General features: G+C 33.7%; 1 protein-coding gene and 1 long non-coding RNA gene across 15 annotated transcripts in view; one reads left to right on the top strand and one right to left on the bottom strand.

Annotated features, from left to right (window-relative positions):
• Window positions 1-15,246, bottom strand: part of CREM (cAMP responsive element modulator) — a 70,742-nt gene that overhangs the window by 35,621 nt on the left and 19,875 nt on the right. For 10 of the 14 annotated variants that reach the window (XM_037510449.2, XM_037510448.2, XM_037510443.2 and 7 more), the window contains one exon: window positions 609-755. In XM_037510449.2, coding sequence (XP_037366346.1) covers window positions 609-755 — 147 coding nt within the window. Of the gene's footprint in view, window positions 1-608; window positions 756-895; window positions 1,022-5,974; window positions 6,258-15,246 lie in introns of those variants that run through there. The other 4 variants (XM_037510457.2, XM_037510456.2, XM_037510446.2 and 1 more) reach the window with 2 other exon arrangements.
• LOC129145762 (uncharacterized) lies at window positions 1,181-6,741 on the top strand. Its single transcript, XR_008551780.1, has 3 exons — window positions 1,181-1,419; window positions 2,868-2,992; window positions 5,987-6,741. It is a non-coding gene; the product is annotated as an uncharacterized LOC129145762 (long non-coding RNA).

Below are 15,246 nucleotides of genomic sequence, written 5' to 3' on the forward strand. Positions count from 1 at the left end.
ACACAAAAAAATGTTCATAAGGATTTATGATCAATCTTGATAATAATACAACAATAAATTTCTTCTCGCAATCACAATCACAATAATAGGTTTACAAAAACTAAGGTTTAATCTTAGAGGGGTACTTGATGTATAAACAACACCAAGGTGACCATAATGGTCTATTATTTTCTATGAATTACACATATTGAATTAAACTTAAATTTTCACCTTCTTATTAATGTGAGTATTCATAAAAATAGCATCAGGACTACCACCTTAATATCATTGTATTTATCAGGTATCTCCAAAAAATATAACTTTGCTAAATAAATCTGAATTTCAGCAAAGAGCGACAACCCAAGGATAGATTATGCATCTGACAATTATTTATTCATCAAATTAACAGCTAACAACAAAACTGCAACTCTCAAGTTAAATATATGTATCTAATAGGGCACAATACACTTCCATACATAAAAAGGAAATTCCTCCAAATGTCTAATAAAAATATTTGATCATAAAAGTTATCAAAGATAAAAAGTTATCAAAGATGATAAATAAATTAAGTTAAAAAAAAAAAAGCTCAAGAAAATTAAGACACATCATCCAGGAAGAAAGCTGCTAACCTGCACAGTTTGTATTTGTGGTGACTGAATAACTGATGGCTGTGGTGTTTGAATTACTCCCTGGACATGGACAGTTTGGCCCGAAGGTAGCTGTACTAGGGTTACAGCTGGGGAGCCTCTTCCGGTGCCTGATCCACCTACAGAAACCTGCAAAAATGATCATCATTGAGAATTAAGGCTAGGCTTTTTTTTTTTTTTTAAAGAAATACGATTCACTGTTGTAACTGGACTATTTTTCCTTTCTGGTTCCCGTTTCTAAGATATAACAAGCAGACTGGGATACTTACCATTAGGAGGTAGCTACTGTCCTGGAATAGTCATTCTCTGATGTGATAGATATTAAAGAACCCATGCTCCTCACTTTCAGTTCCCATGCTTCGGTGATTAAGAATGTTCCCAGCACAAAGTTCTAAAGCAGTTAAACGACCTCACTGCGACCTCATGACTACTAACAGTGAACCTTTTTTAGGCCAGAGTACATACTACCGTTTCCAATTTCTTAAATTGAAGAAAGGATTAAAATATGGTGAATAATTTTTAGTAAGTTCAGTATATGAAATTCGAATATCACAAAGATACAAGCTAATGCCTTGCCTCTATGATGATGAAAATCACAGTTTATACCCTCACAATCACAAAAAAGGCACAAGCCAAAGAAATTCCAGGACCCCTCATGCCTCTAGCGTCTCTGACTCAGAGAAAGCTCAGAGCTGGCATGGTCCCCTCACAATTCTCTCCCATCGCTTGAGCGTCCACAGAGTCAGAGGCACCACTTAGCTTGCAGAGCAGAAAAAACACAGCCAGCTCTCAGGTACTTTTATTTCGACAGAGAACCCTATTAGCAAAACATAATACCACTGCTGTTTTGGACTCAAAAGTTGACAGTTTTCTAATTAGTAAAGAACTCACTCCCATAGATGAGTGTAGTAATCCTAGAAACTTTGCCTCATTTTACTTAAGTTTCACTACTCAAAACAGTCTAAGACTTTGAAAAGGAAATAAGCCACCAGTTTCAATCAGTAAGTGGTAGTAGAGCCACAGGTTCTAAAACAAGCCTCTGCATGGGACCTAATTTTAAGGAACACCAACCATTTCCAAACTACATATATTAATACTTTAATTATTAAAAATTGGGTTTATAGCAAATATTTATAAGATATAATTAAACATCACTCCCTTGGAAGGGATACTTCTTTAGCAATGTAAAAATAAAAAGTCTTTTATCTATGGAAAAGAGCTTACTTGCTGAGCATTGTATTAGGTATACTAGGGGAGAAAGAATTAATCAAGCACCTAAGAAACAATAATGTAATAAACAGTACAGAATTAACTGCTGCATTGTATGGACCATGAAAGTCATAAAGAGTTACAGGATAAAAATATCAGTATGGTTCCTGAATAGTAAATGGAGACTATATTTGAAGCCACAGCTTGAGTTGGGCCTTGACATGAGACTCGATAATAGCTGGACAGAAAAGTGAGAAACTAGGGCAGAGACACACAATATACAGTCTACAAGGTAAATTCAAACTATCTACTCCTAGAGTATTATTGTCTACCTTAGATTTTAGGGCTGGAAAAAAAAAAAGGTTATCCCATAATGAAACCAGTAGATTTAATGACTAGCAGCTAAACAAAAAAAAACCTGGGGGTTTATTTATGTTTAATTAAAGTTTCTCATATGAAAGACAATTCTTAAGTTATAAAAATACATCCATTCTGTATAGACAAATCACCAAAAAGTATTCCTTTCATAACAACTCTCAAGCTTTTTAGTTTCAGGAAGCTTTTACACTCTTAAAACTTAATGATGACCTCAAGGAATTGTTGTTGAGGTGATATATTTCCAGTAGGGTGCTATAAATAATGAACAATTAGCTTTTGGGAAGGGATGACATTGATTTATAACTTTTGCTGTCTTCCGCAATGTAAATACTTGCACACTGGAAGATTACAAACTACCAATGGATAACACTGAACATAAAGTTCAGATGCAACAATGGGGATCTTACAAGCCAGTTTTTCTAGCACATCAATATACATATTGATATTTACCATATCTGAGAAATTTTAAGTTATAGGAGCTAAAATTATTTTATTTAAAAATAACAATACCATTATACACTAATATCAATATACATTTTATGAAAAATAACTATATTTTCCCAAACAAAAGGGTAAATGTTTTACATTTTTTACTGAAAACAGTTGGATTCTCATACCTATTTCAGCACTGAATCTGTTGCAATGTTATTTTAGCTGTATGTGAAGAGAATCTGGACCTCACAGAGATGCATGATTGGAAAAAGAAATTTTTAACAGTTTTTTAAGAAAAATGTGGATATTCTTTGATGCCACACCAGAATTCAACTTGCTTCTTAAAGGTTAGTTTGTAATACAGAATCTGAAACCATATCAGTTATAGTAAAATCTACTGATCTTATGCTTTGGATAGATCTTAACCCAGATATGATTTTGTAACATCATGATGTAGTTATTTGGAAAATACTGCCCTACTAAGTAGATCCCCCAAATGCTGACACATTTCACAATGCCATACTCACTTAAATCAGCATCAATCCTATCAGAACTCTATAAATACTAAGAAATTATCAAGCTCAAAAAGGTAGATATAGGTTTTCCAAAATTCACAATTTCTCCTTAAAAGCTCGAATTTCATAATTAGCAACAAACACTGTTAAACTGCTTTCCTATAAGTGGCAAGCTCATTTCATTTGGTTTTGAAAAAATGTTTTCCAAATACTTTTTTGACTATTATTTGATTTTTAATCATTCTATTGAGAAAAATGGTGTCCAGTGAAAGAAAATCCAGCTAGTTCATCCTACCATTCAACCACTCAAGTGCTTTTCTTAAGTCTTTGGTATGGAGCAGAAATGTTTTCAGGGAACATCCCAATATCATAACCTAGAATATTAAAACAACATATACTCAAGGATGAAGGTTTAATACAACTGGCAATATTGATTTAATCTTAAGGTGAAACTGACCATTTTTTTTTAACTGCAAGTGAATGGCAGTGAAGAATCTAACAGATACCAGTGCAGTTTGGTTCCACTGTCTTGACTGATGTTAAGATACCAAGTTTTAGCCTTCAGTGTTTTGGCACCATTAGTTTTAAATCCCAATGGAAAGGAAGAAGGAAAAGACATTTTAGCATTACTCTGAAAGTAGTCTTGCCCTTCCAAACCTCCCCAGAAGGTCTCCAGGATATTCCACAGCATACTCTGAAAACTGCTGCTGTACACTAATGTAGCTGTAAGGCCCTGGCTCACAGTTTAAAGAGCAGATTGTTGAGGCAAGACGTGATTTCAGCTTCATAATCGTAACACAGTCAAAACTGTGACCAATAAACCGAGTAGAGTTCATATGTCAGAAATTAAGCAAATATAAAATATACCCAAGAGAACTACAAGTATTCTTACAGACTAGACCTGCAGATTGAGATGGTAGTTAGTACCCATATTCACTTCTGTGGGTGAAATATTCCAGTTTCAATGAAATCAGATATTTTAAAGAACCACTGAACAGCACAAGAAAGACTGGGGTTTTGATAAGTATAAATCATGCTTTAAGATACTTATATTATCTTTCATATAATTTTCAGGATTTTAAATTATCAAACAATGGCTCTATCAATATGGAATAGTGTCAAGTATACCTGCCACAGAAAAGGAACGGTACCCACTAATACAAACTATACCTCTTGTATTCTCAAGAGGAATTTTATATATATATGTAAAAGCTCATGAGACAACTTTTTCATTAAAATGCTGAAATAAAAGACTGAGAACTAGTATAAATGACACTCCCTAGTGCTAGAAGTGATGTACTAGTTGGGAGAAGAGAAAACAAAAACAACCTCTTAGATGTAGAGATCTGCCAGACAATCTATATTCTCACTGGTTTTGCCAAAACTGGTGGTTAGCATTTAGTCTGTAACTGTATTGATGAGTTATGTGTCTCTACTTACAGCATCTTAGCATTATTACTAATTTAGCATATTAACCACGTGAGCTGCAACTGAATACACAGTACCCTTAAGGTAAGGTAAAGTGTACAGTTGGGCTAGAAGGAAAAAAGGCAGTGATTCAAGAACAAGCATGATAGTCCCAAAGCCAAAAAAATGTATAAAGAAGCACCATATATATATATATATATATATACACATACACACACACACACACACATACAAGGTGGTAGATTATTTTAGGCCAGTTAGGTTGAAAGTGATGTGGGACAACAGTAGAATAACTCAGTGCAAATGTTTAAAAGGCAAAATTAGGGACTGTTTCTTGGGTTAGAGCTCAGACAGAAAATAAAGATATGAAGAGTCATTTATAAAGAATATTATATTAGTTTATTTATAATGTACAAATAGAATTCTAAAGAAATTCTGAAGACAGGAATTCTTTCCTAAAGGAAATTATTGTTACAGACACAAAATTTAGTCCACTTGAACTAAAATATGCATAAGCATGGGTAGAAATAGAGAAAGCTTTCTTATAAACATCAAATATTCATCCCACGACTTTTTAATAAGCAAAAATCACACAGAAATAATTCATACTATTCATATGATTTATAAATTCATAAGTTCATATGATTTAACTCATTATTTTATTCATCACCAAATATTTATTGGGAGCTTGCCCTGTGAACCAGTTTAGAGTAGGGATGTAGCAGTGAACAAGAAAAGTCTCTACTAGATCACAAAAAGACTGGAAACAGATGAAGAAACAAAAGCATGCTTACGGTGGTGATAAAATTATTAAGATAATAAAGTAGGGTAAGGGGTGAGAGAATGAGAAAGTGGGATGAGGAAGAATGTGGAAGGAGGCTATTTAAGATACAGGAGCTGAAGACAAAACCAAATCAAAACAAACCCTAGAAATCTAAATATAGAATTGAGGCTACCAAAAGGAGAGGGAAATATGGGAGGGGTGGGGAGCAAAGTATGGAGAAGATCCAAAGGATTATGGTAGAAGACTGTGGGTGACTTGCTGGTGTGTGTAGTGTGGTAACATACATCTGAAGAGTTGTGACCCTCTGCCTCTGAATCATAGTGTTGTATACCAACATTACCTCAATAAAAAAAATATTTAAAAAAAGATATTTGCTGAGGAAAGTTTCTCAGAGGAACATTTGCACAATATGCCCAAATAAAGAAAGGGAAAAAGCCATAGGAAGATGTACACTCATGACATTCCTACATTCAAGTAGGCAAATGTTAAAAAAAAAAAAAATTAAAAACAAAAATGACTTATTGTATAGTCCATGATTTTTATACTTCTATTTATTAGGCCCTAAAAGTGTGTGGAATTAACTCAATGTACATATAATTTACCTTTTTTTCCAGATCTCCTGAAGAATAATCCTCTTCTATAGGATGCCTGAAACATAGATTATGCTGATGCCACCACATCCACTGAAAACCCCACTATAGACAGTAGTTAATCAGAAGAAATAAGTTAAGATGATGCAATTGACAGCCTTACTTGGCTTTGCAATTAAAAAAAATCCTAGTAATGACACTTATAAGTGGGAAAACCTCACAATGTTGTAACACGGCATTTGATTAGCACCTAGTAAACTAGCTCCAATCTGTAGCTAGGTGCCCTCATGATGGGGTCTATGATGTCACAGTAGAGCTGCAGATGTCACAGAGCTACCGGGCCTGTATACAAGAGAGTTAATAAAGGGTGAAAAACATATGAATTCACAATACAGCAGATTGTGCTTCAACTCTGCTGCCTGAGGAATCAAAAATCTATATTTCTACCTTAATTTCAAGAATTACAATGAAAACCCACTAACAATCTAAGCAAAGTTGTAAAATTGTCTTGATTTCTGCATATTAAGCTAGGACTCTAAAGAGTCAGTTTCTTTTAAGGAGGGAAAAAATAGTACTTAAAGTATGTTTCAGATACTTTAAACTTGAAAACAGAAAAATAATATCATAAATATAAATACTTGAATAAACACATAAAATATTTCACTTAATTTTTTAAGCTTATATTTAATTGTGCTAAGTTAATACAACACAAAATGTAGAGCTAATCTCATTTAGGTATCTTTAGTGTCTTACACTGAGTTCTTTTTTCAAACAGTAAGGCTAATGGCAGAATTAATGAAGTTAAATTTTACTTGACATCATCTTGATAATATTAGTTGAAAATATTTATTAATAAGAGTTACCCATGTAAGAGTAATAATTTTATATTTACTATACTATAATTCTAAAGAGAGCCACATGGGGATATGTTTGCTTCAAACAAATATTATCTGAAATCTATAAATAAAAAGAGTAAAGGAGATCACTGATTTTGATATTGTAAATATAAATGGTCTATTATGGCTCCTCAATAAATTCACTTTTTGAAAGCAAAGCAAGTATCAGAATTGAATCATCCTTAAATTATATAGTCAGTTTTGATAATACTTCTAATAAGCAATGATGACCATTTAGGGCAAATTAAAATTTAACACTAATCTTTTATTCTATTAAAAACAATGCTCTAGCTATTCTTATCTCTTAATCTAGTTAGTCCTTATAGTATCTTGAATTTTCTATTAATAGTAGAACATCATTTTATATTCTAACCAATATGAGATGTTTCATTTATGATATTTTAAAACACTATGAAAACAAACGTGATCTTTATAGAAGTCAAAATTCTCTAGCTACAGAGCTTTTAAAAAGTCAATTTTATATTTGGTTTCATTAAGACTGACACTAAAATTGATCCTAATTTACAAGCCAAATGTATTTCAAAATAATAAATGCACATACTGAAGTAATTTTCAGTGAGATCCGAAGAAAAAAATTATTTACCCAGTAGATATTTTAATTTTTTTTAAAAAAGATTTATTTATCTATGCATACAAGAATGGGGGTACAAGCCAGAGATGCGGGGCATGAGAGGATTCACCAGAGACTGAGTGGGGAACAGAACAGGCAGACTGACAGAAATACACTGCTGAGGGGAGCAGCGGGCAAGACAGAAGAGGTCTGCTGCACCCTGTGGGTTGCTCCCTGGATGGGGATCGAACTCATGCTGCAGTGGCTGCGGTTAGCTTCATAGGTTGTGTCTTAACCCCTTAACCCTTTGTGCCACCAGGGAGGCCCTACCCAGTAGATACTTTAAAAGGGCAAACAGTGGGTAATTAAAACTGTTCTGAAAAATAAGAGACATCACTTCTAATACTGATATTGTCAAAAGACAGAAGCCACAGAACGAATGCCTAAGACCACTTATCTAAAAATCTCATGTTAATTTTTATTTCTGACTGAAATTAACTCTTTATAGGAGCATATATGAAGCAAACCGCAGGTCTCTTAAATTACTCCATACTATTATCTTCTACCAATCACTTGGAATATGTCCTAAAGAGCAATGACTTGGCAAAAATAACCTTAAGAAATAGTAATAATAACCAAAATGTGATATACTATCTACAAAGGAATATTATTCAGCCTTTAAAGGGTAGGAAATTCTAGCACATGCAACAACATGGACGAATCTTGAGGACACAATGCTAAGTGAAATCAACCAGTCACACACCAAAAAAAAATCAACAACAAATATTGATGATTTGATCTATATGAAATATTTAAAAGTAGTGAAATTCATAAAAATAGAAGGTAGAATGGTGGGTGGTTTATCAGGAAATGAGGAGGGAGGGTGAGGAAAGGTTACTGTTGCTTAACTGGTATAGATGTTTAGATTTGCAAGACAAAAAATCCAGGAGATTTATTTTACAAAGTGAATATAAACTTAGTACTACTGAACTTTACACCTAAAAATTAAGATGGCAAAGTTAAGCATTTTACTATAATAAAAAAAAAAAACAGTAATAACTATGGCCCCCAATTTGTTATATAAAATAAAATAACCAACAGACTTCTTGCCAGGAAAGTACTAAATAGATTAATTTTACCAAAAGCAATGATGCTGGTCTCTTCATTATCTTATCAGAATTAATTCTGAAGTCCTAGATGTTCTTGTACGCTTAGCCTCAGAATTACAGCTCTACACACAAAATGGCTATTGATGCTAGAAATTATTATTTTTTTAAGATTTATTTATTTATGCATACAGGAGCTGGGGTACAGGCCAAAGATGCAGGCGGGTGAGAGGATTCACCAGAGACAGATTAGGGAACAGAACAGGCAGATGGACCAAAATACACTGCTGAGGGGAGCAGCAGGCGTGGCAGAAGAGGTCTGCGCCATGTGAGTAGCTCCCTGGCCGGCCGGGAATGGAACCCAGGAAACAAACCTGCGCTGCAGAGGCTGCGGACAGCTTCACAGAGCTGCTCTCAACCAGCTGCACCACCAGGGAGGCCCTAAATTTGCATTTTCTTCACACACTCAAGGTCAGAAGCTGAACTGGGATCTAAATATGAAATGATCTGATCTGCCATTGAACAATGAAAGAGTACCAGTATATACAATTACTACATAGTATCACATATATATATATATATATGTCCATATATGTAGTTTTATACAGTAAATTTAGGCAGCATATATTTATTACTATTTTACAACTATGGCTTTTCTACCAATTTCACTCTCTGAAATTGTCTGGTTCCACACTGGATACCTATGTACTACAGGTAGTAAAGGGTTGGGTGCTTAATGAAATATAAAACCAGACTGCCTAGATTCTAACCTTTACTGTGTGACCTAGAACAAGTGATTCTGCCTCTCTTTGACTTATTTTCTTCAATTACTAATGAGAATGAAAACTGTACCTTTCTAAAGAGTTGTGAGGACTAAGCCAATGTGCATGATGTACTTACGAACAATTCTTGATATAGACTGAGTTAAGTAGTCAATAAATGCTTTCTTTTGTTATATTCTGTTCAAGAATGTAGAGCTTTAATAATTTATATCTACTGGGAAGATCAAAATATTTTTTTAAATATCACAGTTGAGGTGGGTAAAGAAGAAAGAACAAGGATTTACATATAAGTAGAAGTCAAAATCTGAATTAGTGATAAACAAGGCCTAATCAAATTGAATGCTTAAGTTTTTTTTTAGTTTCAGCCCAAAGGTCAGAGTTCATTCATAAATAGGAAAATCTACAAATTTTGTTCCAGAAAAAAACATTACAATGAAATTTGGCCTTACCATACATTAAAAGCAAAGTAATAAGTTATATTTTAGATTTTCAGAACCAAATGATATGAAGAAATTTTTCAAGTTTTAAAAGAAATCCAAAGTACCAAAAATTTAGGAACATAAAGCATACCATTTTATTTATTTATTTTTAAGATTTATTTATTTATACAAGAACTGGGGTACAGTCAAGAAGCATGGGAGAGGGCCTCCCCGGTGGCGCAGCGGTAGAGCGCTGGGTTGCGAAGCTGCCCGCGGCCTCTGCGACACCGGTTCGATCCCCGGCTGCTCCCCGGCCACCAGAGGAGGGTCCCACATGGCGTGCAGACCTCTCCTGCCGCCCGCTGCTCCCCTCAGCAGTGTCTTTGGTCTGTCTACCTGCTCTGCTCCCTGCTCTGGCTCTGGTGAATTCTCTCACCCTCCCGTGCTCTGACTGTACCCAGTGCATGTATAAACAAAAACAAACAAATAAATAAAAACATGCCTCTGAAAAAAAAAAAGTTTAAAAAAAAAAAAAGAAGCATGGGAGAGTGAGAGAATTCACCAGAGACAGAGCGGGGAGCAAAACAGGCAGACGGACCAAAGACACTGCTGAGAGGAGCAGTGGGCGAGACAGGAGAGGTCTGCTGCACCATGTGGGTTTCTCCCTGGCGGGCCAGGAATCGAACCCGCGCTGCAGGGCCTGCGGGCAGCTTCACAGGGCAGCGCTCAACCCACTGCACCACCGGGGAGGCCCAAGCATACCATTTTTAATAAGTTCACAGCATTGTATCAGAACTTTGCTTTTAAAGCAACTATAAATTATACCAGGAATAAGAAAATTTGTTACTTTAGTATGGACTCCTAATGTATTGATAACACATTTTTAAACCAACATAAATCACTTCATCTTCAAGCCTAATTGCTACCATTTTAACCATTTAAAACAGAATACTATAATGATAAAAACAAATTTATTACAAATTAACTATGTGTTAAGCACTGTGCTTGACACAAAAGCCATCTCATTTAACTTACAAAATTAATATTTTCATTCTTTCAATAAAGAAATAAAGATCATCTCAATACTTTAGACTGTATAAAATTTAAGAAAATAATTTTGTCTTCAAAGTTAAAGAATATGTCATACCACTAATTTTTAGTAAACAAACTAAATTTAATCCACACTGGGCATATCTGAATAATTGTGGGTGCTTTTTCCTAATACCAAGGATATAAGCCTTGAGTAGGTAAAAGTTCTTAAGACTCTGGGAGAGCTGCTTACACTAACAATACCTATCATGGTATATTAATATGTCTGATATAAAATATATACCCATAATTTTTAAAGGTATTTATTATCTTTCAGAATAGAGTTCTATATAGTACAGAGCACACTTGTTTAAAGGCAAATGCTTTTCCTGAACTATTTCAGTTTGTATTACCTTCATTTGATATTGTCTCTACTCAATACATTCAATACCACAATCAGGCTTTTCTCTCCAAATCTTTTTGGAGAACCACTAGAATTTTATCTCTGACAGGGCTCAGAAAATTCACATTTTTGGAGAGCATATTAAGATGCTGTCATTACCATTATTCATTGAAGTGAAAACTTCCCAAAGTGTCTGTGTTTTCCAAATGTAATTCCTTTAATAGTTTGGGATTTACAAAGGTTGTAGTAACAAAAATTAAAATGAGACAAAATACATATATGACAAACCTACAGCTAACATCATTCTCAGTAAATGAAACCACTGAACAAAATAAGGGTGCCCTCTCTTTCACTATCATTTAATACAGTATTGGAAAGGATTAGGCAAGGGGAAAAAAAGGTATCCACATTGAAAAGGAAAATGTAAAACTTGTCACAATAGGTAGATTACATGACATTATAATATATATATATATATATATATATATATATATATATAAGACCCTACAAATGCCACCAAAAAACTGCTGAAATAATAAACACAGTAAAGTTCCAATTTACACAATCAAAATTAAAAAAATGTTGCATTTCTATACACAAACAATGAATAGCAGGAAAAGAGACTGTGAAAACAATACCATTTGCAATCACATCAAAAAGAAAAAAATACCTGGGAATAAATCTAACAAAAGAAGTGAAAGAAAAAGCTTTAAACTGAAAATTATAAGACACAGATAAAAGAAACAGAAATACTTTATGTGTTCATGGACTAAAAGAGTTAATATTCTCAAAATAGCCATTTTACCCTAAGTAATATATAGATTCACTGCAATCCCTACAAGATCGCAAAGGCATACTTCACAGAAATAGAACAGAAAAAAATTCTAAAAATTTATGGAATCACAAGAGACCTTGAAATCCTGGGAAAAAGAAAAGTAATGAAAGTATCATGTCCTCTGAATTCAAACTATATCACAAAGCTACAATACTGAAAATAGTATGGTTTTGGGAAAAAACCCACAAAAAATCAATGTTAAATGAAAAGGCAGCCTACTGAATGAGGGGAGAGATTTGCAAACCACACATCAGACAAGGAGTCAAGATCCTAAATATATAAGCAACTCATACAACTCAACAAAAAAACAACATACAATTCAATTGAAAAAAAAAGACAGTTGAAATAAATAGGCATGTCACCAAAGAAGATACAGATGGCCAACAGACAACAAAAGATGTTCTGTATTATTCATCAATGTAAATCAAAACCACAATGAGATTTCACCTCACACCAGGTAAAATGGCTATTATCAAAATTAACAAATAAAGAGCACTGGAGAGGATGTAGAGAAAAAGAAATTCTTGTGTACTATTAATGGAAATGTAAATTGGCACATCCTCTATGGAAAACATTATGGAGGTTCCTTTAAAAATTAAAAGTAGAACTACCATATGATTCAGAAATCTCACTTCTTGGTATTTACTCAAAGACTGAAAACATTAATTCAAAAATAAACATGTAACTCGATGTTGACTATAGCACTATTCACAATAGCTAAGACATGTAAACAACCCAAATGCCCAAATGGACGAAATGATAAGAAGATGTGGTATTACACACAATGTAATACTACTCAGAGAAAAAAACAAAACAAAAACACTAAATCTTGCCATTTGTGACAACATGGATGAACCTTGAGGAGATTTTGCTAAGTGAAATAAACTAGAAGGAAAAAGACAAATCCCAGCTAATTTTACTCATCCATGGACTATAAAGGAATAAAAGGGAAATAAACAAAACTGAAACTAAAACAAACCCTTAAAATCCAACCAAAGAATGGTGTTTATCAATGGGGAGAGGGACTGATTTCCCTGGTGGTGGATTAGGACTGGACATTTGATGGTGGGCATGGTGTGATACATACAGTTGCAAAGGCATGAAATTATAAACCTGAAACTTATATAGTGCTGTAATGCTACCTCAATTTAAAAAAAAAAAAGAGGCCAATAATCTCTGGATCTCATTCAAATAAAAGATGTAAGAAACTGTTTCCATTTTTAAAAATTTCAACATCTATTTAGGAGTGGAGGGGAAAGGAAATGAGGAGAGTAGAAAACAGGGGGGAGGAGAGGTGCTGAGGAGAGGAGAGCACAATGGAATATGGTGGAATACTCAGGTGCTCTGGTGTTGGGAAAACTATGGTGTCCATACCTGCAGGGAGAAATCCTGTATTATAAAAAAATAAATAAGGATGTTAAAAAAAATTTCAATGTCTAATGTTTTTGCAATTTTCTTGAGGTAAAAGACATACCATAAAACTTACCATCTAACCATTTTTAAGTATACAATAGTAAGTATATTCAATTTTTGTGAAAGAGATCTCCAGAACATCTTCATCTTGCTAAGCTAATCTAAAACTCTATACCCCTTAGACAACCTCTCCCCATTTTGTCCCCACACAGCCAATTCTTTCACTAAAAAAAAAGTCATAAAGAATGGTGCAAAAATAACTGTGCATATACTCATTTATTTTCTCATTATTGCTAATAAAAAACTGCCCATTACTAAAACTAAGAACTTGAACAACAAATAAAAAGGACTCAAATCTCATAGAAAATCATTACGAACAACCAAAATCTTAATCTCTCAGACCCTAAAACAAATTCTTTTTTTCTATATAAAAATTATATATTTTTTCTATATAAAAATTATAAAAACAAAGCTTTTTCTTAAATTTGACTTTGATTTCTTTAAACCTGCCAAAGTTACCTTGAGATGTCAAATTTTATTCAAAGCTTTCTATACTGGAATGAAAAGAGTGCATTCTAAAGCCAAAATCTAACCTTTAAAGAAATATATTAAATATTATACATAAAATTATCAAAATCAGTACATAAGTATAGCAAATTCTTATTCAAATTGAAGAAAATGGTCACTAGTAGTAAGTTCACAAACTACTTTTACTTAATCGCCTTAGAATCTGAAATTACCTTCAGGATGAGTTACATTTCAGAGCAGTATATTGCTTGACTAAAGAATATTTAATATAGATTTATCATTTACTGGAATAAATTCACTCTTTTAGTTTTTCTTCCAACTTTTTTTCATTTTTACAAATAATTCTAAATGAGGGCAAACATTATGTTCTATAAAATAAACTAGGGCAATGACAAAGGACAAGGGAAGGAATCCATAAAGTAAGAATCAATAGAAGTAAAGTCAACAGTAAAATGGAAACTTTCATGTCAAAATCTTAAGAGGGAAGTTTTCCACCTTCAGTAAGAGTTACTTTAAAACAAGATTCAGTTAAACACTGGGCTTAATCTAGATCTGAAAAAGTTGAAATACATCACACCAACCTAACAGTGCAGACCATCTTTAATTTACAAATATGCTATTGCTAATGTTTTGTCAATAGCAAATGTTGCTTGAATTGTTTTGCTTTATTTTCTGATGACTATCTACATCCTTCCTAGTCTGATTTAGAAGAAAATGGATTTTAGGCACAGCTGGACAAAACAATGGAAGTACCATTCCAATTTTCCACCAGATAGAAATAGGTAATGTATACTTTATTAAATTATTATTTCAATCCCTCATTGCAAGTTGCTGCTTAATTCTGAGATGTTTCTTTTCATAAAGATAAGAAAGGAGGCTAGCAGAATATAATTCCTGACCAACATTCCCTAGTGGCTCTATTTGCTCTGCAGAGTATCTTTCATTCAAATAATACATGGGCCCTCCGAAAGCTATAGCTCTGAAACTCCTGAGATTCTGCTCCTTTCATCTTTGTTGAAACTTGGAAAACTGGTAGATTATAAAGAAAAGTTCTTTAGCTTTCATTGGAGGTGTCACACTCAGGCTTACAGGTAGCATCAGTAACTATAAGGAATGTAGCTCCAGAAAGTTAAAGCACATCCTCCTTTCCAGTAGATTCCTTAGCCCACACAGATTTTCATGGCAGCATTACCAGTTCCCAAGAGGCTTGGGACAAGAAAAATTTATTATGTCACCACTGTTGCTTTCAGAGTAGATCACACATTTGTGAGATAAATGGGTATATGTGAATGTGGAAGCATA

Source organism: Talpa occidentalis, unplaced genomic scaffold (assembly GCF_014898055.3).
Source record: "Talpa occidentalis isolate TD23 unplaced genomic scaffold, MPIMG_talOcc4v2.1 talOcc4.14, whole genome shotgun sequence".
Taxonomy (NCBI): domain Eukaryota; kingdom Metazoa; phylum Chordata; class Mammalia; order Eulipotyphla; family Talpidae; genus Talpa; species Talpa occidentalis.